The sequence below is a fragment of the Bos taurus genome, chromosome 7 (genome assembly GCF_002263795.3).
Source record: "Bos taurus isolate L1 Dominette 01449 registration number 42190680 breed Hereford chromosome 7, ARS-UCD2.0, whole genome shotgun sequence".
Classification (NCBI taxonomy): domain Eukaryota; kingdom Metazoa; phylum Chordata; class Mammalia; order Artiodactyla; family Bovidae; genus Bos; species Bos taurus.
Window position 1 is genome coordinate 25,789,106 of NC_037334.1, and position 26,603 is coordinate 25,815,708.

The 26,603-nt window shown below is 34.2% G+C and overlaps 1 protein-coding gene across 3 annotated transcripts in view; it reads right to left on the reverse strand.

Moving 5' to 3' along the window:
• Window positions 1-26,603, reverse strand: part of SLC12A2 (solute carrier family 12 member 2) — a 94,199-nt gene that overhangs the window by 30,246 nt on the left and 37,350 nt on the right. For all 3 annotated transcript variants that reach the window (XM_005209087.4, XM_005209086.4, NM_174782.3), the window contains 13 exon segments: window positions 23,708-23,847; window positions 21,728-21,838; window positions 21,043-21,151; window positions 18,038-18,165; window positions 17,857-17,941; window positions 15,821-15,972; window positions 11,490-11,597; window positions 10,332-10,455; window positions 9,255-9,356; window positions 7,770-7,925; window positions 6,364-6,463; window positions 1,760-1,871; window positions 106-246 (listed from right to left, as the gene is read on the reverse strand). In XM_005209087.4, the coding sequence (XP_005209144.1) occupies window positions 106-246; window positions 1,760-1,871; window positions 6,364-6,463; window positions 7,770-7,925; window positions 9,255-9,356; window positions 10,332-10,455; window positions 11,490-11,597; window positions 15,821-15,972; window positions 17,857-17,941; window positions 18,038-18,165; window positions 21,043-21,151; window positions 21,728-21,838; window positions 23,708-23,847 (1,568 nt within the window).

Here is a 26,603-nt window from a genome sequence, read left to right on the forward strand (position 1 = left end):
GTTTACAATTTTTATTAATGTGAATAATGAAACCTGGAATAAAAAACATTTTGAACACTTACACAGAATTAAAATGTTATCATTTAAAAGAGGTAAGAAATTTACCTGCATCAAATATTGTGCACCCTCTCTCAAATCATCTGCATGTACTGGAGCATAAAAAGCCTTCATTTTGTTTTTAATAAGCCACCGCTGATATTTGGCTTGATCAATGGACATCTCTTTCATAGCTTGTCTTCGAGGGCCCTTTAAGGTAAAAATATTAATAAGTCTTTAACTGAAAGGTAATCTATTCCATTTTCATAAAAAAAGCTTCCTGTTATCTTGGCTTAAACAAGGCATCTGAACATAGCAGTGGGGGGAGAAGGGAAGTACAATATAATGCTAGCGTTTTACTCTCAAATCGGTGAATTGTATCCAATAAAGACTATGAAAAGACAGTGTTGATGGAACAGAGGCACAGAAAGAAGAGAAAAGGAAACAGACTTTGAAAAATAAATAAGTATTGGTAGTAGTAAATGAGAGAAATTATAAATTACTGAAAATGGAGACGATATTACACAGAGAAAAATAAGAGCCTTCTGTTTTTCTATGGAAAGTTTCCCATCTTGTTTTTCATTTGTCTCAAATGTCTGAGTTATTAAATCTCAGAAACCTAGAAATATCATTAAAAGTCAAAGTTAGCTATATAAATTCATTTTTTCCTTTGTCCTTCTGTTGAACAATGACATAACATATGAAAGGAAATGAGTTTTTTCAACTTGCAATTCTATTTTGATCCTTGTAAGCAAAACATAAAATGTATTATATGTTTTACCTAAAGTGTATTAAGAAAAAAAAAATCTAAAAATAAGATTAAAAGTTCACCTTAATTATACATGAATAAGGAACTGGAGAAGGAACTGGCAACCCACTCCAGTATTCTTGCCTAGAAAATCCCATGGACAGAGGAGCCTGGTGGGCTACAGTCCACCAGGTCGTATAGAGTCAGACATGACTTAGCAATTAAATAAGACAAGGAATGGTACAATTTATCATTATTAGTAGAAAAATTGCCTCTGTGCAATTTCTTACGCTCAAGACTCCAACCTGAACTGATCTACTTGGAGACAAACTGAAACTCCGCAGGCCCCAAGTGGAGTCAGTGTCTCAGCGTGTTCTTCACTACCCTACACACACATTTTACTACTCTACAAGCAGAAGATTAACTCTAGCAGCGGCTGGGACATAGGGCATATAACATACATTTCTAGCACCAAAATAAAATACGCAATAGAGCCTGGGAGGTAAGTTAATCTGGTAAATAAATACTCCAATTTCTTATGCAGAAAAGATCCATCATCTAGTGATTTTAGCCAAGAGGCCAAAAATAAAACTACTTTTAGATGAACATTTACCCCTATTTTTAGTAATTTCCTTACTCATGAATAAAACTAAAATGAATGGGCAAGAATTCAGCTTTCACCCTACTCTTTACATACCAGATACTAAATATTTATCAGTACCATATCTGACAAGTAAATGTTCCTGGCGTTCTCAGGACTTTATTAGATTTATCAGTAAGAAAAAAACACATACCGAATTCCATTCAGCTTCCTTAGTTTTTTTTAGCTCCTTAGTAGGCTATTTTTCTTAGCTAAAGCAATATTGCTTCCTAAAAGCTACTCAAATTATTTCAAATCTAGAAAGATTCACAAATTACAAATGATATACACAGAGTGTAAAATGTTTTAATATGGAAGATAAAACTAGGACTTACCATATGCACATGACCACAGATCATCAAGCCAACATTTTTTGTGAAATCGTGAACAAGATGAAGTAAAGCTGGGCGTGAGTTTGGCGCACCTGTCATAACAAGACACTGAGGCCTAATTTAAGATTAAAAGGAGAAATGTAATTAGAGAAATTTAAGGCTTTGATAACATGGACATGATTGCAAGTCGCTTCTCTAACACTACATTGTTACACTAGACTCTCCTTTACACAACTGTCCTCAAGACGCAGGCTACACGATTCTCATAGAAGATGACATAACCAGGGTTCCTTGGTGCATGAGAAATGCAGAAACAAAATCTTCTTTGAGCAAACATCATACCAAATATCCTAAATTAATAGGTAATATACATCAAGATTCTGGGAGATACTACAGAAAGAAATGACCATAACTGATTAAAAACATGTAACAACTTTTCATCTTCTAAAAGTAATAAATATTACAATTCTTTCAACAGAGTTCACAAAACTTCATAAGAACACGGCCATGTCTTCATGTAAAGAACAGGTCCCTTTCCTTCTTAGCCTGATCAAATCATACTCATTTCTGCTTAATAATATCAGTCTTCCCTAATCTAGCTTAATTTTAGTGAATGTTGTTCTATGAGTAAAATCACCTATGGTGAAGAAAAGGTTTCTATTTGAACTAAAAGTTTTAATTCTAATTCGTTACAATGAAAGCCAAAATTAATTCAACTGCCTTTCAAAAAATAAGACACTCACATGATTTTTCATGTATTTTTAACTCTTGATTTTCACTGACTAGAAATAAAAGTCAATATTGTTTGAGGAAAAAATATTCACAAATCCATTTCATAAATTCAAACAGATTCACAAAAACTCATTAAAACAACAGTGTGTATAGTTGAACTTTAACAAAAAGCAAATAGGCTGAGAATTCTGACTTACCTACTAAATTAGTTAGTAGCTCCTAACTATTCTCATAAAATAAGCAGGAAAAGCTGAATAAAGACTACAAACTGATTCAGAATTTTAGCAAGCCATCTGAAAATCCAGTTCTGTCTGGAGGAATAGATTTGAGGCAACCAAACATGAAGTCATCTTTAGCAGCCCAGAGACTGCTAGTAGTCCCGTCTCTCCATCTGAGTGTTAGCAGGTTACATGGCTCCCCAGCTAAACACTGCCTTTCTTAGCCTTCCTCAAAGTGGCCCTATGACTGATTTCCAGCCCATATGATGTTCCTAATTCCTCATCCTACCCTTTAAAAGGAACCTGGGTCACCCTCCATACTTTCTTTACCTTTTCTGTAATCTAGACTGTGGAGTTGGTGATGTCTTTGGCCACATGGACATAAAAACATATCCTAGGGAATGGCAGGCTGATGAGGTAAAAGGAAGAAATGGGGGACTTGAGTGACCAAGTGCAGCCAATCTATGTAGCAGCCATAAACTGTCCATCTACCTTTGGACTATCACAGAACGCTGATATCTATCTTGTTTAGCCACTTTGTTTTTTCAGCTTTTTGTTATGGTAGTTTAACCCATTACTAATATAACCTAGTACTGTGGGAAATGAACCTGTAGTCCCCATCTTTACTAAATAGTAAACATGTTAGTAAACATACCACAAAGGCATAACTTGGGTATAATAGTATACCAAAAAAAGGCATAGAACAAAATATATTAGGGATGTCGTCTAGTAACGAGAGTGTGAATATCTGCCTTCATCTTTACTCCCTCTTTTAAAATCTCCATAGTATGATAGGATTTTTTTTTAAGGCACCAAAATATAGAGAAGAGGATAGGACACAATTGCACTGAAATTTTGAAAGCCAGAAAGCAGATGTAAGAACAATAAAGGATTTGACAAATCAGGAAAAGGCTAAATTATAAATGAGCATTAAGAGAAAACTGTGAAGCCACCTGATTTTATACCTGCTGCTACTGCTGCTAAGTCACTTCAGTCATGTCCGCTCTGTGCGACCCCAGAGATGGCAGCCCACCAGACTCCCCCATCTCTGGGATTCTCCAGGCAAGAACACTGGAGTGGGTTGCCATTTCCTTCTCCAATGCAGGAAAGTGAAAAGTGAAAGTGAAGTCACTCAGTCGTGTCCAACTCTTAGCGACCCCATGGACTGCAGCCTACCAGGCTCCTCTGCCCATGGGATTTTCCAGGCAAGAGTACTAGAGTGGGGTGCCATTGCCTTATCCGGATTTTACACCTAAGAATCATCAAAATGCCTAGGACTGACAGGCAGTAGATGCCTCTGTAAGTGGCAGGGGCAATGTGTTAAAAAAACAAAAATAAGGAGAACTAATTTAAAAAGTTTGCATAAGAAGCATCTAGATGAACCCAAGTCATTTCCATCACTATGATGGGCAACTGTCCTTGCCTTTCTCCAACCCTATTAGGCTAGAGCTTATTTGCTAGAGAGGCCTGTGGTCTGGGAGCAATAGCTGAGGGCATAAGCAGCTGCCTTAAGCAGGGAGTTAGAACATTCGCCATATGCTGGAAACTGAAATCTCCAAGCTGCTTTGTCACTTAGCTCTCAGAACTGTGGCAGCCAGAACTTTATCAGTAAGCAAAGATTAAAAGATTGTTTTCTGAAAAATCTAATCAAATTAAAAAAGAAAACTTTTAAGATGACTTAAACTTCTCAAAGAACCATCACGGTCACATTAATCTCCATTAAGGGCTTGACTGAGAGCCCTACCCCTAATGCAGAACTTCCCTAGCCCCAGATCACAGACATTTCAGACAAGGCTAAATCTAAGAACCCAAATTAAAGAGGCAGGAAATGATGAGAAAGACACTTCAAGGAAATAGAAACTATAAAGTGAAGAAAACAAAATCTTTTGGCAAATTTGGTGAAGGCTGAGATAGTGATAAATAGAAACTGAAATAGGAAAAACAATTTATTGGCTACATAGAAAACATAAAACCTGTACAGGAAAAGAAAGCAATCATAATTTACAAGGCTAAGCTCTGAATTATGCTTTAAAAGTCATAAAAATATAAACATCAAGTCTAACCTAATCAAAATAGTGACATAAAAATATACTGGGAGGATAGGGTAAAGAGAAGGGTGTGTGTGTGTGTAATGGGCATGCATGGATGAAAGAAATCAAGAGAGAATGCCTAAAATTTAAAATCAAACAATACAATAAGACAAACATGCTTTTGGGGACTATTAAGTAAATACTACACAATTCAGCTAAGAACTGAAATTGGTTGCTAGTGGCATAAAAGAAATAGGGATTTGAGAAGTAGGACAACTACTAATTTTCACAACAAATGTAAGCTTTTCCTCTTTTAAATATGTTCATGTATAATTCTGATAATTTTAAAACACTTGTTAAACTTTTTTTTTAAGTTTTTAAAGGTTTTAAAAAATTCCCATTTCTATTAATAAGCCAAATAACAGTTTTTTATTGACGGCAAGTTAATTCTGATTCTTGATCATACTCTCAGTTCCGGGACACAGCTTTTTGCACAAAGGAAGGATTTCTATTTTCTGCCATACTTTGCATTAACTATGAAAACATTAAAAATGTGCTGAAATTAAAGTTTTCCTCCCAGGGCTCTCACTTCTTTTCCCTATTTCTTTCTACTCCAAAACTGAAGATCTGTGGTCTATGGGAATCTTTCATTTGACAAAACAAATTGGTGGTAGTGGTGGTTGGTGCGGGGGTGGGGGGAGGATATTCAAAGAGTAACAAAAAGAATATATTAATACAAAGGTGTTTCTTCTTGAGAGAAATTTGGTAGAGCACTTATCCATCTTGAAATTTTCTTTTAAAAAGATTCTGTCTTTTGTTTTACTGAAAACAGGAATTTATTCCTGTGATTACTGTTCAGAAGCCAATCAGAAGCAATTACTCATGACTAAAGAGTTGCCTGTTCAGAGCCAGGCTTACATGAACAGTATGAGAATGACTGTCTAATGGTCTATTTTTAAAAAAATGACAAGCCTACTTTTAGCTACGCTTGACAATAATCTATAATTTCTAAGAATCTATATAAATAAATTAATACTTTTGATTTCCAACACTGCTTTAATAACTGAATCTCGACTATTAGAAATGTTAAATTAAGGAATAGCATTTAAATTGATGACTGATAAACTAAATTTTAAGATAAAATAAAAAGGAAGGAAATAGTAAGAAATGCTCTTTACTCTGACATTGATTCTTTATCACAAAAACTGATTGCCAGTTCCACAGTGAGAACAAAGCCACTAACATGGAAATATTTACCGCCTGAGTAAAATTATAAAACAAGTATTTTTATGAATTTCATCCTTAATAGTTAAAAACTTGAATGGCCACAGAGGGGGGAAAAAAGTTTACTTTAACGATACCTATCTAAAAGCCTTCAAAGAGAAACCTCCAAAACTTCCGTAACATTTTTATAAGGTAGATGATAATTTTTCTCTCTGTAAATTTTTGAGAACAAGAAGCCTCAACCTCGTTTTTGAATAAACTGCTCAAATCAAACCAAACAAGAAACAATATTCTATGCTTTTAGATAATTTTTCATGAAATATCACCAAGTGAAAATATTACTAAACAATAAGTCCTGATTGCCATCTAAAACAAAATGTTTCTGTGTTACCTGATCACTTACCTGAAGTTTTTCACGTGGTCTTCCACTCCAGAAAGACGAATCGAATGCTGCAGTGCATTCAGGTAGGTCAGAGCTTGTGTGGAGGATCCCCAGTTCACATCTGTAAGAGGACAGTGTTCATGCACCATAATACTGGTGATCACAAATCATCAATAACCAATGCTTGCACATTTAAAAAGTCAGCTGCTAAAATAAACTGTTGTACTCATCAGGAATTTCAATAGTTTACATCTACAGCATGAAATTAAGGCAATGCTAATCTGAGCTATTATTAACATTTAAAGAAAGTGTACAACTTGGAAAAGACTGAGATGAAAGGGCTGCAGACATGCTGTGCATTCAGCTCAAAATGAGTCTTGCAAACAAAGAAAAAAAAAACATTTAAAAATTATTGTTTATACAGCCAAAGGTCAAAAAGGAAAAAGGCAGATCTATGATTGTTATAAAATACTATTTATAGTACTTCACCGTTTAAGTTATTTGAACATCAAGGCAAATTTTACTTCTTATTGAATAAACAGTCTAAACACAAATGATGATTTTAGACATTTGTTACTTTAGAGACTTAACAGGCATATTAGAGAAATAATTGTTTCTAAGATATTTAAAACAACATCTTCTTTGTCCACTTCATTTCTAAAGCCACTGTTCTAATCCAAAACCTCATTCTCTCGTACTTGGATCACAAAATGTTTCCTCACTGTGTAAAATAACTACACTGCAACTACTCTGTCGTCTCTTTCTAATCTACTCTATTGGGCCACAACGTCTCAAGTTTTTTCAATAGATTTTCTTGTTACATGTTATCACACTAAATAACTGGACTAATCCTAACCTATCCCAGCATCTGCTTATGTGGAGATATACCCAGCAGTTATCAACGCTACACATTCTAGATAATCTTCAACTATTTCCCTCTTTATTCCCAGTTAAGTATATCTGTCTAATTGTCCTTGCTATACAGTAAGCTAGTGGGAAGATACTATGTGTTCTATTATTTTGTGATTCTGTGGTACAAATTATAGTAGGTACTAAACCACATTAGGTAATACATATAATGCTTATCAGGCTAACAGAAACTTCTGTACTATAATAAAATCCTTTCAAAGATTAATTTTAAAACATATTGAGTGAAACAGAATGTTTATTACATGAATTTGTTATTTTTCTACAAATAGGATTAATTAAATTTAACTCATGGCTAAGAATGAAATTCCACAGAATAAAAAGTCTTAGAGTAACTTTTTCACTAAAACTACATATATTTAGAAATAAAGCATTTTAGGTTTTATGCAAAAGGCCTTTCCAAAATACAAAAGATGGATGTTTAGATATGAAAAGGTACAAAGAACATCTAAACATTTTTTAGCTTGAAATACTAAATATTAAGAGACAAGACTACTGACCTGGTTTTTTGTAGGTAACATAAATGTAAAGTCCAAGAACTATCACATATGTTAGCAATGCAGCCCACCAGTTAATGACAAACATCACTATGCAACAGAGAATTGCTCCAAGAAGTGATATCCACATATTGTAGTATTTGAATGCAGGACGCCACCCTAACAGAAACAAATAATATAGATAAATAAAAGTCACTCAGCTACCTCATCTGCTTTAGACAGTGGTACATATGCATGCACAAAATAAATTTCTCTGTGGCTGCTACACTGAGAAGTCTTTAAATGTGAACTGTAAAGCTAATTAAACAGTAAAGTCATAGACCATCACTGATCATAATGTCATGATCCTTGATAGCCATGAAGTGGGCACATCTATTTATATCAATATTATCCTATCTTACTAGTTCCCTATTCAAAAAGTCCTTACTAAAAAAATACAAATCAACCTGAACTCAGTGAATGCTAAAAATAAGAGAAGATGAAAAAATTAGGTTTCAAATTTTGTCCTTAATAGTGAGATTTTATTTTCTGGTTTTTAGCATAAGACACATCCATATGTTAATGAATATAGAAAACAATTCAAATAAATTGTTCTTTGGAACTGTTAAAAAACCTCACCTACTTGCTAAAAAACTTATCATCATTTGGGGAAGTATTTCATCTCAATAAAATTTATATTTTTAAAAATTAAGCTTTTAATTTTGAGACAACTGCAGATTCACACAAAGTTTTAAGAAATAATATAGAGATTCTGGGGGTGCTTTACCTAATTTCTCCCAGTGATAACATCTTGCAAAATGATACCAAAGTATCACAGCTAAAATATTGGTATTAAAATAGTCAAGATAAAGAAAAATTCAACACAAGAATCCCTTGTGTTGCCTTTTAGAGCTACACCCACATCCATCTCTAAACTTTATATTCTTAAAAACTGAAGCTAAGATGTTTGTCTCCTAAGTTCCCATGTTTTATCTTTCTTGTTCTGAGAAACTTCTAGGCCCATAGAAGCAATAGTGTTTTTGTTATTTCATTTCCTTCTCTGATGCCCAACTGTTGTCATGGTTTATAACAAAATACCCATAAAAACTGTATATGGAGTAATTTTTCAGTTGATAAAGACCCCTTATATTAGAATTCCACAGAACTCATTGTGTTAAAAATATTCCTGGATAGGGTACTATATCATAACAATGTTCTTAGAACTGATAAATACAGGAAAAAAAAAACAAAATAATTCTTTCACAGTTAGCCAGAATTTGAGATTAATGCTATTTTAAATTATTTGAAGCAAGAAACAGACATTGTTTACCAATAAACTGCATGACAGAAGATCTCTGAAGACTCAATTTGACTCAACTATAAAGGCAGAATGAAGCATTAGTGAACTAATTCCACACATGCCATCTTTTAAAATGTATTAAAGTTTTATTTTCTCTAAAATCAAACATTGCCACATTTACGAAACTTTTAAAGAAAATGTAAAATCACCTGGAGATTTTGCAAGTGATGCATGAAATACTGAAAAATTGATCAGTGCATATGATGCAAGGAAGAAGTTAGAGATAATTGGAGCAATAACATTCAATTCAGCTGCAAAAGAAATACGACATATTAGACATTTAACTTTTCAAAACTATGAATCATTTCAAACCTTTAGATAATACATAATACTCCTAAATCCATAACCCAGATTTAATGAACTCTGCTATACATACTTCATATACTTTAAATCATATCCTACGTACACAGTAGAAACCTCCTTTATGACTCTCTCTCTCAAAGTTTAAATATTCTTTCCAGTGACGTTATACTGTTTTCTTACATACATATATGGCTCACAACGATTATGGAGCACTGTTTTGGATGTTTTAAAAGTTACATAAATTACATCATACAATATTATCATTCAGTAATTCAAATTTTTTTACATTCATTATTTTTGAGATTCATCCATATTAACATATGAAAACCAAGTGTATTCACATTTTTACTGCTGAATATTTCACTCAGGTTGTTTCCATTTTTCACTATTATAATTAATGACACTAAAAATATTCTTTTATATAAAAGTTTCTGCAGGGTACAAAGCTCTAAGAACTGGTGGATCATAGGAAACTTTATTAAATATTGCCAACCTGTTCTCAAAAAGTAGCTATACCAGATACATTTTTAAGCATCAGATGAGAAAGTTAGTTTCCATGGTATAATCCAAAGTCCAAACGTTCTTTAAGACCCAATCAGAGGCAAAGGAACCAAAAAGATCAGCAGAGGTTCTACCTTCATGGAAGACACCATAATCCTTTACCCTATGCTACTATCATACTTGTTTTAGGGATAAGAACCTAGGAGCTCCCTTTAGCCTAATAGGGAGTTAGTGAGGGTATGAGTTTGAGCAAATATTTAATGAATGCTATTATCTGCAGTATTTTCTAAACTCTTTTCCTTTGATCAAAAAGAAACTTAGTATAGCAGGCAAAGTAACATTTTATGACTTAATGACTCAATGTTGACAGTTAATACTATAAATGCACCAAAATCTACATCAGCACACATGTATAGACTAACCAATTAAGATGAATCCAAGTGCAATTAAAAATGTTAAGATGTAGCCACGAAGAGGTTCATTATTTTTCCCATAACCTTTAGCAAACATCTGGAAAGCTGGGTAGATGTTGTCCTTACATAGAGCCTAATAAAGAAATGTAAACATTAAAATGGAATACATCAAAATAAGACATACAGATCTGCTTACAGTTACAACAGGTAAATCAGGAAATGAACCCAAGTTTCTAATTCTTGGTCCTCTTTTTTTTCCTCTCATACTGCTTTACCAACAAATTGTAAAGAAGAGTCAAACATTTCCAGTATCAGAAAGGCTGGAGATTTAGAATACACTGTAGTGTTTATCTATTTTACCCCACACCAGGTTGACAGTCTTACACAAATAAAGAGTCAAAGAAGCAGGCATATATATAGAAGTGTGGAAGCTTGAGAAGTATGATAGATGTGTGACCTATTTCAAGAAAACCAAATCAAAATCTAAGACTTAAAGCAAATAAAAATCCTTATATAAAACTTCATCACTTTTCTTAAAACAATACTGAAAATAGTTTTAGGATATATTCTACACCTCTACTGTATTAATTATAACAAGAAATTAAGAACAAAGCTGCAGAATCAATACTTCACTTGTTTTAGTAATAAAAAGTACTTTCTATGCAGTATCAGTTGTTTATTTATTTGATGCTCACTAAAGGGAGATAATGTTTTATTTATCATTATATCCTGAGCACCTAACATAATGTATGGCACATCCTAGACATTCAAATATTCATAAAAATAAAACACTTATTTTGGCATTATGCTAACAGGAACAAGATAAAGTATCTTCTTTTGATTTATGGTATTTTTTATCTTTGGTAAGACATGAAAATTTATGCTAATAGAGCATGTCAAAAAAGCAAAAATTCATTACCACTTCCAGAAAGACAACTCAAAAACTATACCCTGTCAGTGGATAAATGCACAACAGTTTATATAAATATACATATCCACATTCCTGTGCATAAAATTAAATATGCCATTCTTGATATATGTGTTAGCATGTATCATATAAATACACAGGGTTGACAGAAGTAAATCATTTAAAAATATTAAAAATCCCATTTGAAATATATTACCTTGTCTACCTCTATAATAAAATTTGCAATGTGAAATACTCACCTGAAATATTTTGGGTGCACTCACAAGAGATGCTAAGGCAGAAGAAAGAGTGGCTGAGAAGATACCTGCAGAAATTAATGGTGCAAAGCCTGACACCATGCTCATTACCTTAAAAAGTGACAATGGAAAAGTCAGTCATACACAATTCAAAAAAATCCACAACACTATACATCTTTACTATTCCTATGAAGAACACTGATAGCAATACTGGGGAGAATACAATAACAAAAGCAATAGTCCACAGCAATAATGGTTCTTACATGCATTACAAACTTCTGAAAATGATGTATCACCATCCCTTAATTAATGTAGGAAAAGACCTTTTATTTCGTACAACATCAAAGGCAAACACAATGGCAACGAGAAGAGCATGCCAAACTATAAAATATGCATCAGTTTCAACAGGCCAATCTTTGCGTTATTATAAACCGTTTTACACATAAATGTTCCAGATATTATTTCATGCATAAATGTTTCAGTGCGTACCTCTAATGGGTAAGAACTTTAAAAAACTGTAACTACAGTCACTGTCACATCTTAAAAACTGCTTAATTCTTTAACAGCATCAAATACTCAACCGCATCCACAATTCCCAAATTCTTTCTCTTTTCTTGCTTTTTAAAATAGTTCGTTCAAATAAGGATCCACAAAAGGATTACACTTTATATTTGGTGGTTTTGTCTTAAGTCTTTTTCAATCCATAGAGTCATCCTTTCTTTAAATTTTCTTATTTTTATGTTATTTCTCCTAGAGAAACCCTATCTCTGGATTTTGCTGACAATCTCCATGGCCTTGTTTAATCTGTTCCTCTCACCTCTATTTCTAGTCAACTGGTAGGTAGACGTAGCCAGTTAATCAGACGAAGGTGCACAGTAATACTCCAAACTGGTATGAGACACTTCTGTCAGGAAGGTTGTTTCTTTTTTTTTTTTTTTACGTTAAGATAGTAGATTGGTATCATGGTTATGTCTTTTGTTTGTTTTTAAAGAATCCTCATTTTTTTTAAGCTAAAAGTTGAAATATCCAGTCAAAAAGATGTAAGTCTAGGAATTGCCTCTAAGTAATCTGTGAATTGGGGGTCATAAACAAAACACCACTAGCCATGCTTTAATAACTGATGGAGCTAGAAAATGGGTATGTCAGGTACATTAGATTGCTTTTTCTCTCTTTGAACACGTTCAAGCATTTCCCTATAAGGAACTTAAACTTAAAAAAATAGATCACTAACTTAGATGATGAGAAGGCAATAAAATAAACCCCAAACTGAGGAGCATAATGCCAAGTAATTTGCCTGAACCCTTCAAAATGTCAGCATCTTGAAAGGTTAAAAACAAGCAAGCTGTGAACTCCTCTAGGTTAAAGCATTTTAAAATAACACAACTAAAGGCTACGTGTTACAACAGACTGAATCCTGGATCAGGAAAAAATGACCTGGGGCATTATTGGAACAAGTGAGGAACTATGAATATGGAATATATATTTAGACAACAGTATTTCATCAACACTGGGATTACTTGGGTGGGATAATTCAACCACACTTGTAAAGAATGTTCTAAATACTTCAATCTGACTGTCATGTTGTGATGTCTATAATTTATTCTCATTGGTTTGAGAAAAATACTATACCTATAAAGAAAAACAACTAATAAATACAAATGAAGATAAGTAGGTAGGGTAGGCTTTCATAGCACTGTTCCTTGTGTGCCTTTAAAATCTGTCAAAATATAAAGTCAATTTGCAAGAACTGTTTAATGGATTTAGGTACTGTTAATTTGATCTATCCATTATAAATTTTACTAGTAGTGAACGCATCACACTTTGTTTATTAAACAATGGTGAGTCCAAGGTTTCTGAGGACATTAAAATATAGAAATATAATAAGAAACATAAAACTAAATAAAATTGAACATTTAAGGTGACTCAATTATATGTACATATATTTATCGATTATATGCAAAATAGCATGATATAGTGTGCCTTTGTATAGATTTCATGATGGAGTCTCCATTTATATGCTCCTCAGTAATGTTCTATTCACCATTCTTCATTCTCCAAGTGACAAGCAATTAATAATTTGACAGAATTTTCTTTCCATTCTCTTATCACTTCACAAAGTACTTTTAAAAAATTTACTTAAATTAGAAAAGCATATTTACATATACCAAACTCCTATACTTTGATTAAGTCCATACTTTCCATACTTAAGACTTAATAAAGACAACATACTTTTGTAGTTTAAGGCAACAACACAGAAATCTGATTGGCGTTTTCAGTCACTGGGCAGAGACCAACATTTGTGTCTTTCATACACAATATCAATGTCAGAATTGGCCTGAATAATTAGCTGGACATGAATACTTTCTTTCATTCTACGATTTTGCCTAGTCTTGTGACTAGAAAAAAACAAACATCGTTACATAATTGAGTTCAATATTTTTAACCACTGAAAGTGCAGCCCATTGTTTGAAACTAAACAAAAGAAAATATACATAATGCCATTAAAAATTTTCATGTAAACCACACAGATTCTACATAAAATGTCTACATAATATTTCTACATAATGTTCTGAAATACATTAAATCCACAACTATTCTGTTTATTAGGTTTAAGTATTACTAGAAAAACACGAGGAAGCAGAATTTTTATTTTCCACTTTGAATTTGTAGATCTATTCTACAACTTTACCACAAAATATCTTGTTTTAATCTCCTGAATCTATCTATACCTTTGAGTTTTTCTTTCTAGCATCCTGAGAATTATCAAGCAACTCTCAAAATATCCTCCAAATTTTAGTAGTTCCTTTTCATCTTATAAATCTTATCTAAAACTCATAAATTTTACAAAAATAGAATAAATAAAAAGCAGGACTGATAGCCTGCAAATACTTGAGCAGTAGTACTAATCTTTATTGGGGTTTCCTTTGTAGATCAGTTGGCAAAGAATCTGCCTGAATGCAGGAAACTCAGGTTCGATTCCTGGGTCAGGAAGATCCCCTGGAGAAGGAAGTGGCTACCCTACTCCAGTATTCTTGCCTGGAGAGTCCCATGGACAGAGAAGCCTAGCAGGCTACAGTCTATTGCGTCACAAGAGTCAGACATGACTTAGCGACTAAACTACTACTACTACTACTACTACTACTAATCTTTACAGAGTTCATATGTTTACTAGTTCACAAACTTTTAAGCACGCATTAATAATTTAATTCTGCTGTTCAATGGTGGTTTAACACAGCATCACTATATTAGCCATATTTAATTAAATAAGACTGCTGATACTGATCAATACTTAAAAGGGCATTTATATATAGAGGAATTAGGGAGAAATCTCAAATCAGAAAGCTGAATTCATTTCAGTTAGTACGGATTTAAGTCGGTCAAAAATAAAAACAAAATACTTAGGTGTAAATCTAACAAAAAATATACAGGACTGATATTCTGAAAACTACATAATAATGATGAAGGAAGTCAAAGAAGATCTAAATAAAGAGTAGAATATATGTGTTCATGGACTAGAACAGTGTAAAGCTATCAGTTCTCCCCAAATTGATGTACAAGTTTAATGCATTTCCTACCAAAATTCCAGCAAGACTTTTTTGTAGATAAACAGATTATTCTAAAATGTATCTAAAAAAGCAAAAGAACTAAAATAGCTAAAATAATTTTGAAAAAAGAATAAAGCAGGAGGAATCAAGCTCCCTGATTTTAAGACTGACAATCTAATTACAGTACTCAAGAAAGTATCGCATTGTTGGGAGGACAGACACAAAGATCAATGGGACACAACAGAGAAGCCAGAAATAGGCCCAGCACATATGACTATGTGTGAGACGCTTTCTTACTTTCTCAAACAGTATACCATATACAATTACTATTTATTATACCTTATTACAGAAGTGTTGCCCTCTGGGGGCCTTTTGCCCCTGAACAGGCTCAGGTTTCATTCTTTTATATTTTTCTGTTTGCCCAATTATTTACATGGGGCTTCCCAGATGGCACAGTAGTAAAGAATCCACCTATCAATGCAGCAGACCCTGGTTCAATCCCTGGGTGGGGAAGGTCTCCTGGAGGAGGCAATGGCAACCCACTCAAGTATTTCTTGCCTGGAAAATGCCATGGACAGGCGAATGTGGCGGGCTGAAATCCCTGGGGTTGTGTAGAGTTGGACATGCCTGAGCGACTGAGCATGCACTATGAGCTGCATGCCGTCTTCACTGATGTATGAGTATAAAGCAATAGCAAAAACTTTCTGCTATACTCTGAATGGTAGAACTGACAGCAGTTTGACCTCCAGAAGAACACAGAACGCTTGTATAATACAAATTTATGCTCACCTGGAAGTTGTTCATTAGGCCATAGGAACAAGGGTTGGTTTCACAGGATGAAAAATCAAAGTTTAACTTGCAGGCTGCAGAAGTGCAGTTTGTCAGCTCTGTTACAATGGTGTCATTAACGTTCCCAGTAGCGTCCCGAACAACACACGAACCTGAAGCACGAGTGATAATGAGGACAAATCATCAAGCTAACATTTACCTTCACTTCAAAATTATATACACCCACAAAGAAATTTATGGTACTGGCGGTATGTACTTGCTTATAATAGTAATTGAATACAGTGTATTACAATTAAGGAAGCTTTACCTGGAACAGAATGTGGAAAGCATCATGGTCCCCAGTATTGAGTCAGGGAAATGAAACCTTATAAAGTATGTATATGTATATACTTAAAAATCTTGTAATCATCACTGTGAAAATGATATATTAGCAAAATCATTTCCTGTACTACTTGATTAAACTGTCCTAAAGAAAATACAGGAACACTATGTTGAAAGAGTTCCAAACGGCAGAAACAGTTTCACATACTCTGAATACTTCATATTTAAAATGTGCCAAAGATCAGACTTGAGGTAACATCAATCTTCTGTGAGGAAAAGTAATTTAAACATGAATGAATTATATAATTCTATTTAAACCTTTGTATCAACTAAGTCCACCCTGATAATACGAAAATATAAGGTGGGAGGAGTCGGGGAGGGATAGTCTGGGACTCTGGGGTAAGCAGATGTAAGCTATTACACACAGAATGAATAAAAAAACGAAGTCTACTATATAGCACAGGGAACTATATTCAATATCCTAGTAAAACTATAATGGAAAAGATTAGTAAAAATAATGTACATCCATATATAACTGAGTCACTTTGCTGTAAAGCAAGAATTAACACAACATTGTAAATCAACTCTACTGCAATAAAAAATAAATGAAAAAATTAAAAAAAGAAAACATACAGTATGAGATTTGCAGCAGACTGAATAATCAAATACTATGAAAAATATATATTCTATAGTTAATGAATTTGGAGTTTGTGATTCTTTTGATTAGTACTAGACTATGACTTATTCTTCTAGTATGCTTAAAATTTTTAACTGTAAAACCTGAATTTTAGAATTTAGACATTAAATATAGTGCTTGTACTTTAGGAATATGATTTCTGAATAAAGTATTTAATTTCATGAATGTACAATAAATTCAAGACAAGACAGCATCTATAGTCACTGTATGCAAATTATATATAAAATCAGTAGTTATTAAATTTTTTTCTAGACTAGAATGTTTCAGTTAAAGAACCTATCTTAGACTTTCAAAATTATTTACTTACTTACTTATAAATAAAAACACCAAAACCCTCTTTGTCATGAGGCAGTGCTATTATCTTATTTTTGGCAGCAAAACTGGCTTCCTCACACATAAAAGATTTAGAGACTGACTGACCTCTTAAGTTCTTTCTTCAAGTACTATAATATGATTCCATCAATGTATTAAAATAGCTTAAAATCATTTTCATTAATTTAGTAATACTTTTCATTCAATGTAGTATCTCCTATTAATTGAAATCAAATTTTTATGGTAAAAAATGTCAGGTTCTGCATAATGGCCTTGAAACAATCTTAATAGAGTAAGATTATATAAAAATATAAAAAATAACCATCATACACAAAAATATGCTAAAATTTGTGAAGATCAGAAAGTAAAATTCATTTACTTCTACACATGAATTATATTTTCTGTAAATATGTCTCAGTGAAATTTAAGAATCTGCAGATGAGACTTCACATACTTTCTAACTTACTATATAATTAAATAAAAATCCGAGACAAGAAACAATAGAGGATTTGGTGGCTTAGACAACATGTATTAAGTCACCACTAGTTTACTTAAGTACTTTTGAAGTAAAATACAAAACTCCATGTCTTTTTATTGAAATAGTTCTTAATTTAAAAGTTAGAAATATAATATCATGAAAATGAATACTTATAGTATATACATCATTAAATGACTGAGACACATAGAGAAATGTAAGGTTATTTACCTACAGATACTGCAATTCCTATGTAAACCAGCGTAGTGATTAAAATGGCTAAGAGTGTTCCTTTGGGTATGGCTGACTGAGGATCCTAGAAGACAAAAACATTTTTTAAAGTCTACTGTTAAAAATAAATATATGTATATCACTTTTATATGAAATCAGTAAAGTACTTTATAATACTTACTGCAAGATCACCTGAGATATTTGCTCCAGCCAGAATGCCAGTTGCAGCAGGAAAAAAGATGGCAAATACAGAAAAAAAGGTCTCTTCTTCTCGAAAATCTGGCCCAAAGTTCTCACTAAATATTTCATCTACAGAGAATAAAAGATTTTTGGCAATTAATGGACAGCAGATTAGGCCATAAAATTTCAGGTTAAGAGTAAGTGGTGATCTATGATCCCTAACATTTCTTCAGTTCCAGTAACTGGTAAATTCTTGAATATTTTCAAATTCAAGTATTGATGTTCCTCTTTTCTTGTATGAGGAAAACAGTTTACAGCCAAAATGGTGGTGTGATCTGGTTCATGCACTGTTTTTTTTGTATACCTTACTAATTATGTTTGAAATACCTCTAACTTGATTCTTAAGACAGGCCAAGAGGTCAAAGAAACAAGAAAGCAGATAGAAGAACAAAAAGGACATCACAGTAACCTGGAACTGTTTTTTTTCCCTTACATACAACTTATCTGTACTGTCTTCTCTACTTCTTAGGGGTGAACTGTTTGAATTTTGAGGCTATCCATCAGGCATCTAGACAATTTTTAGCTAAGACAAACTAGGTAAAGGTCCTTTCCATTTCAATAATAATGAAAGTGTCAACTAGTTCCTACTATTTCCATCTATTCTAATAGGTCCTCAAATTGAAACAAACAATAAACTGTCATCCATCCATCCATCCATCCCGTATCTGAGTATACACCATGTGCCAATAGTGGAGCCATCTGGTATCTCAAGGTACTGAGGAAGTCCAGTAGCAACAAGCTACCTTCATGGAACTTAAAAGTATTAATAGTAGTAGTAGTTGTAGTTTAGTCACTAAATTGCGTCCAACTCTTGCGACCCCATAGCCTGCCATGAATCTGTCCATGGGATTCTCCAGGCAAGAATACTGGAGTGGGTTGCCATTTCCTTCTCCAGGGGATCTTTCTGACCCAGGAATCGAACCCAAATCTCCTGCATCGCAGGTAGATTCTTTACCAACTGAGCTACAAGGGAAGCCCTCGTAGTATCAATAGGGAGCTACCAAATAAGTAAAAAAAAAAAACAAAAAGCCACTGCTGCCGCCGCTGCTGCTAAGTCGCTTCAGTTGTGTCCGACTCTGTGCGACCCCATTGACGGCCTCCCACCAGGCTCCCCATCCCTGGGATTCTCCAGGCAAGAACACTGGAGTGGGTTGCCATTTCCTTCTCCAACGCATGAAAGTGAAAGTGAAGTCGCTCAGTCGTGTCTGAGTCTTAGCGACCCCATGGACTGCAGCCTACCAGGCTCCTCCATCCATGGGATTTTCCAGGCAAGAGTACTGAAGTGGGGTGCCATTGCCTTCTCCAAAGGCAGTAAAAGTACTCAATGGAAACAGGGTGTTGTGACAAATAATCAGAGAGAGATGATCTAATTCAATGTGTTTATTACACAAAGCTAAAGTGATGCAACTAAGGAGTTAACACTTAAGTTGAGGCTTTACGGAGCAGGAATCAGCCATGTGATGTTCCAGGGAAAGAGTACACCAGGAATAACTGGCAACATATAGAAAGGCCCTGAGGCAGGAAGAAGGTTTAGCTCTTTTGAAGAACTGAAAGAAGGCAAAGCTCTCACAGTACAGGGGAGATGAAATGGAAGATATCAGCAGGGGTGAGATCATGCAAAATTTTATTTTATAAGAGTTTAGATTTTGTCCTCAATATAATGAAAAGCCAAGATGGGCACAGAGTCATGGAAATGACATGCTATGATCAATGCTTACGTGGATGCTGCAGAGACAATGGACTGAAGAATCAGCATCTGATGCAGGGAACCAATTAGAAGGTTACTGTAGTGGTTCAATTTAGTGATAGGAGAATAATGTACTGATGAGAGAAGGATTAGAAAGACAGCAAGTAGAAAACACTGAGATCCTGATTTCTTTCATGTATCAGGATGGAGAAGTTCAAGAAGGGTTAGTTAGGAGGGACATCAAATAAGCAGTTGAATATATACTTATATCTGGAGTTTAAAGGAGAGACCCAGGAATAGAAACATGTCAGTCTCTTGAAAGCATTTTGAGCCATGAGAATAGATATTGCCAAAGGAAAGAATACAGTTAGAAGGCCCAGGACAACGCTGTATGACTCGACATTTAGAGGAAGAAAGAAGAGAAGGGGTAACAGGAGTAAAAGACATAGCGACCAGAGAATTAGGTAGGAAAGAACTCACTAGAAAACAGTGTCTGACATCAAAGGAGAATGGGACAGCTAAACAGAATGTTGCTGAGAGTCAGGAGACTAAAAAAACAAGGAGTTTTTGTCAATTTAACACAGGCAGATCCTTTACTCTAAGGGAAAAGCAACTCTGATGCTATTCCAACTCTTCTTTCTGGCTTTCATTCTGCCTTGAAGAGACAGGTTCAGAACGGCAGCTCAGTGGAGGGAGTGGGGCGGAGATACAGAAAGACACTTTATAAAATAATAAATGACACGGAAATTACACCTGTAGTGAAAGTTAAGAGGCAGAATGAAAAGGGTTATGGAAGATGAAAACTGGAAAATTCTCACACAATTAATAATGTAAACTGTAGAATTACATCAAGAAACTATTTCTAGTTGCTTTCACAGTCTCAGGCACTTTTAGACTATTATGTTTAAATACAACTGAAAGAATGGAAAAGCAACATTAGAACAGAAGCTACAATTTCAGTAACAAATTCCCCAAATGAGAACAAAAGCACTTTTCCTCGGTAGCACTGATTTCTCTATGTTTTATCACTTTTCATTTTGCTAATGATGAAAAATGAAAGATATAAATAAAAGTGATTTTTTTTTACTCCAATTATACAATAAACATAAAGAAACCAAACTAAACTGGACTGTGAATTAGTGTTAGCCATTACACCAAATTCAATTACATTGCAAAATATGAAAAATGTACTAAATTTATTTAACACTAGAATGTTATAATGTGCACCTTAAAAAAAAAAAAAATTCTTTCTTACTTACACTTATAACCAAAGAAACCTTTGGGCTTCTTGCTCTCCAATGGGATAAATGTTCCTATGACGAAATCAGCTATAGCAAGTAGTAGAATCACCAAAAGAACAATCTGAGCCTGAAATTTTAAATGTTAAAAATCAAAATCAAACATATTGTGTCAATACACCAATTCAGTGCCACTGGAATATAACTCCCGTTAAGGGAAAAGACTTCTGTCTTGTTTTTCCAGAGCCTCACACAGTGCTAAGTACAAAGCAGACGCTTAATAAATTTTTGTTAAAGGAACAATCTCAGAATATTCAATACACTGGGGGAAAATGGAGAGCAAAAGTAGGGTCATGCCAACTATTTCCAAAGTGAGTTAAAGATGTGCATGTTAGATGCACTAACACCACAAATGTTAAAATACAGAAAAAAATTATAGTACTGATATTACCTTTAGTAACTCCCTCTGACATACCCCATAATTCATTTTTCCTTACATACTCTTTGATTACCTCTTTAAATGACTATTATTTCCAAATACTCCCCACCTGCCAAACAGAAATGACCTTATTTGTCTTTGAAAATGGCCACTTAGGAACCTTCAAAATCTAAAGGTATTACCACACCTTAGAACATACCTAAAACATAAGCTCTAAAAGTTTGTACACTCACCATTTACAGAGGTCCCAATGATACCATTACTTACTTTTGCCTCCCACTCCATTCCGGCTACTGAGATACCCAAAAGGATCACCACTGTAATGGCTCCAATAATTCGGATATCATTGATTTCATCTATCATAAGTATGGAATGTTCCTACAAAAAGAAAATAATAGAATGAAGAATATTATTTACTTCAGCCTAATGCTTCCATTCTTTTTGAAACATTTTAGAGATACCACAGTTCTTCACAGATAGAAGTTGAATAAATTCCTATTTAAGGGATGAATAGGGAGATCTAGCAAAAAAAGAATGAATTACTGTTTACTATTAAGATGTCACTCAAACATCTGAAGACATCAAAAATATGATCAAATATTAATACTGCTATATTTATAAAGACTCAAATTTTAAAAATGGATTGCTAACAAGCAAAAAAAAATTATAATATGACTAGGTGTATGTACATTAGTCGCTCAGTTGTGTCCGCCTCTTTGCAACCCCACGGACTGTAGTCCACCAGGCTTCTCTGTCCATGGAATTCTCCAGGCAAGAATACTGGAGTGGATTGCCATTCCCTTCTCCAGAGGAACTTCCCAACCCAGGAATCGAACCCTGGTTTCCTGCATGGCAGGCAGACTCTTTACCGTTTGAGCTACAGGGGAAGTCCTATAATAATAATATGACTAAGTAGTATTAATAGGATTTTTTTTAAGTTACAAAGCAGAAATATATTTTGTATTCATTGTGGTTAGTGAATTCAGCTTTCAACAGTCTCTTCCGTTGCATAAGGAAAAGAGATGAACACACTTTCATGCAGCTGTCCAAAGTGACACTGTTCCATTCTAAGAACAAAATTATTTGTGGCTCAAATAATGACATTAAAAAACATATACCAAATTAAACAATGAAAGACTATGAATTCTTAATGATTATACTGTTTGCTTACTTCCTTTTCTTTGTCCCTTTGGCCTAGGCAGCTAAGGTCCATGCCAATGCAAGTATCAGTCCTTTTCAGATGTTACACTTCCTAATATACCATACACTACAACTTAACATGAACAACTACAGGTGTCATTCAAGATTCTTCTCAGTTAATAAAACTGAATCCTACCTACTGCTTTAACTACATACATACTAGTTACTCTCTTCAACTAAGTTCTCTTCTCAACTCCACGGCAGTATCATCAACCACTTCCTGGCCAGCTTGACTTACATATACCAAATCAGACATCCCAAACTGAAATGTTCTGTGTTCTCTATCTCATGGTAAATGGCATTACCATCCATCTAAATCAGTCCTCCTTTCTTGCTCTCTGATTTCCCACATCCCATCAATCAAGCCTACTTACTCAACTGATTAAAAACCACTCGTCACTGATTTAATATTCACCAACATCTCTTCTTCCAGGATAGCTACAAGCTTTTAAATTGTCTCCATGTCCAATGGTGACCCCTCACAATTCTCTACACTGTAATCACATATTTCTTGAGGCACCTAATCTGATCATCATGGATCTCAACTCCAGTTAAGATACAATCCAGGTTTAACAGCAAACAAGACCCTTCCTGACTTGATCCTTTCTTTCTTCCCTCTTATCTTAAACCTCGCGCCACTTTGGGCCTCAGCCATACTGAAATATTGCCAGTTCTGTGTTGTTGTTTTTTTAATAACACACCATACTCTACCCCTTCTAGGTCTTTTCTTTTCTTTCCTATTTCCCTCATACCATATCTCACCTCTCCTACCTGGGTGCTAATGTCTTGACTCCCTTCCTCTGAAAATGCTGTCTTGACACTTCTCTGCCACCCTACTCCTGGATGGTAAATTAAGTGATCCTCCTAGTTTGTCAAGACCTCCTGCAGTTACCTACTTCTGACATGTGTTGGTCTATCTCCCACACTAAACTTCTTGAAGGACGAGTTTTATGTTCCTTGCTGCTTTCCTGGCATCTTACATGGTGAATGGCACGTAAATCCTCAGTAAAGATCCAGGAAACGAATGACTGGAAAAAGGTGAATTACCTTAAGCAACTCCACCACAGTTTCTGCAAATCCAACCACGTACATAGCAACTGCAACGGCATTGGCAAAAGCGAAGATCAGGCCAATTGCACCACCAAATTCTGGCCCTAGACTTCTAGATATTAAATAATACGCTCCTCCTAAAGAAAAGAAACAAACACAAGTACTAATGTTAGAATTTTAAATGTCAAAGAATCCTTTCAATTACACAAGAGTTCACAAACACATGCCACCAGTGAACATAGCAGTTAAAGTAATAGGCAAGTGGGTGAGCATATTTTTAGGAAGAAACATCCAGAAAGAATTCTTTACAACCCACTTCATTCATAACAGTTCTGAACATCCAGAAAACTTTTCTCACATTAAATATAAAAATCATCCTGCTATTTAAATCCCTACTTTCTTTTCTAAAGCTTAGATTAAAATGGCAACAGCCTCCTCCTCATATTCAGAGACATCATTTCCCAATGATTTTCTAAGGAATATGTTAATCTTAAATAACACTTAAAATGATAATTGACATGATTTCAGTTACTTAGTGTGGTAATTTGCTGAATGTGAATACTAAAGAAAAATGAAGGTATCACAAGAAACTTAATCAACAGCACATACTGACATCCTGAAGAGACATAGTTTTATTACATGAGTGAGTGAAAGTCACTCAGTCGTGTCCCACTCTTTGCAACCCCATGTACTATACAGTCCATGGAATTCTCCAGGCCAGAATACTGGAGTGGGTAGCCTTTCCCTTCTTCAAGGGATCTTCCCAACCCAGGAATTGAACCCAGGTCTCCCACATTGCAAGTGGATTCTTTACCAGCTGAGCCACAAGGGAAGCCCAGTTTTATTGTAGTAAAACTTAATTTATATTAATGTATTAATAAATTCATATTGCATTTAATATCATTCATATTATGTTTATATTAATTTATATTATAAATCCTGCCTAAATGGCAGAGTAGACAAAGCCATTAAACAAGCTATCATCATGAAGCAAGTATTTTTCTAACTTAAATCAGTATTTTGATTCTGAGTCAGTGTATACTTATCTAAAGTCTCTAAAAGCTCCCCTAAATTTCTAATTTATTTTTGGTTTCTAGGTCATAATCAAAACTTAGTTTTGATAGTACTGAAGTTACATTAAGTTATGTACATTTTTCTAGACACTGATGAAACATTCTATTCTTTTTATTGATCAGTCGCTCAGTTGTGTCTGACTCTTTGCGAACCCATGGACTGCAGCACATCAGGCTTCCCTGTCCTTTACCATCTCCCGGAGCTTGCTCAAACTCATGTCCACTGAGTCGGTGAGGCCATCCAACCCCATCTCATTCTCTGTTGTCCCCTTCTTCTTCTGCCTTCAACCTTTCCCAGCATCAGGGTCTTTTCTCATGAGTCAGCTCTTCACATCAGGTGGTCAAAGTACTGGAGCTTCAGCATAGTCCTTCTAATGAATATTCAAGATCGACTTCCTTTAGGATTGACTGGTTTGATCTCCTTGCTCTCCAAGGGACTCTCAAGAGTCTTCTCCAATGCCACAGTTCAAAAGCATCTATTCTTTGGCGCTTAGCCTTCTTTATGGTCCAACTCTCACATCCATACATGACTATTGGAAAAACCATAGCTTTGACTAGATGGACCTTTGTTGGCAAAGTAAAGTCTCTGCTCTTTAATATGCTGTCTAGCTTTGTCATAGCTTTTCTTCCAAGGAGCAAGCGTCTTTTAATTTCATGGCTGCAGTCACCATCTGCAGTGATTTTGGAACCCAAGAAAATAAAGTCTGTCATTGTTTCCATTGTTTCCCCATCTATTTGCCATGAAGTGATGGGACTGGATGCCATGATCTTAGTTTTCTGAATGTTGAGTTTAAGCCAGCTTTTTCACTCTCTCACTTTCAATAAAGAGGCTCTTTAGTTTCTCTTCACTTTCTGCCTTAAGAAAGTCTTAAAACCATATAATGAAGACAAATGCAACAACAGATTCTACAATTTAATAAATTGCTAAATATGCAAACTTTATTTTGAAAATACCTGTAATAGGTTTTGGGGTTAATTTGATCAAGTTTCTCAAAATATTCTATACTTTAAACCTATCCACAAAAACTTCCTCATTACAGTACAGCAGGCACAGATACAACACTGTAAAATAACTACAGGCCAACTAAAAAAAAACTTTCTTAGTAATTCACTTTACCAATTAATAATTTTTACCGTCTTTAAAATTCTGAAGATTCATTTAGTATTAGTCTCATTTTTTAAAATGAGATAAAATGAAAAAAAATTTCCCCAAATACTTTTGAACACTAAAAATTCTAATGGACTTACATATAATGACAATTTTTATGTCAAAGAGCTAAAGTTAAAGATACTAAATCACATAATTAATCACACAGAAAATCCCTAGAATATCATAATTATCACAGCCTATAGTTAATGAACATGTCATTTAATCTCAATATCAATAATGAATTAAGACAAGTATTATTTATCCTGACTTAATTGACAGGACAATTAAGTCACAATAAAAGGTTAACTGAAATCAGTCAGCCACTCATGTATTTCAATAGTTGATAATATTCTTTAGACAGAGAAATACACCAAGAGAACCTATAAAAGCACAGAATTCAGTTGTTATGTGTTTAAAGTTTTGACTTTCTGAAATTTCAAGTCTATTACTAATAAGAAAAAATATATATCTTCAGATGTATTTAACATTGGTAAAGATAACTGGAAGGGAAATAATGAATATAAGTAACAAATTCTGACATTTCAGAACTATTTAAAAATCTTCTACTAATCGGGATACCTAAACTTAAAACCTAGGACCTAGTTTTATTACTTCTTAAAATATTTTATTTTTTTTAATGAAAATAAAAAGTTACACATGAAGAATATTT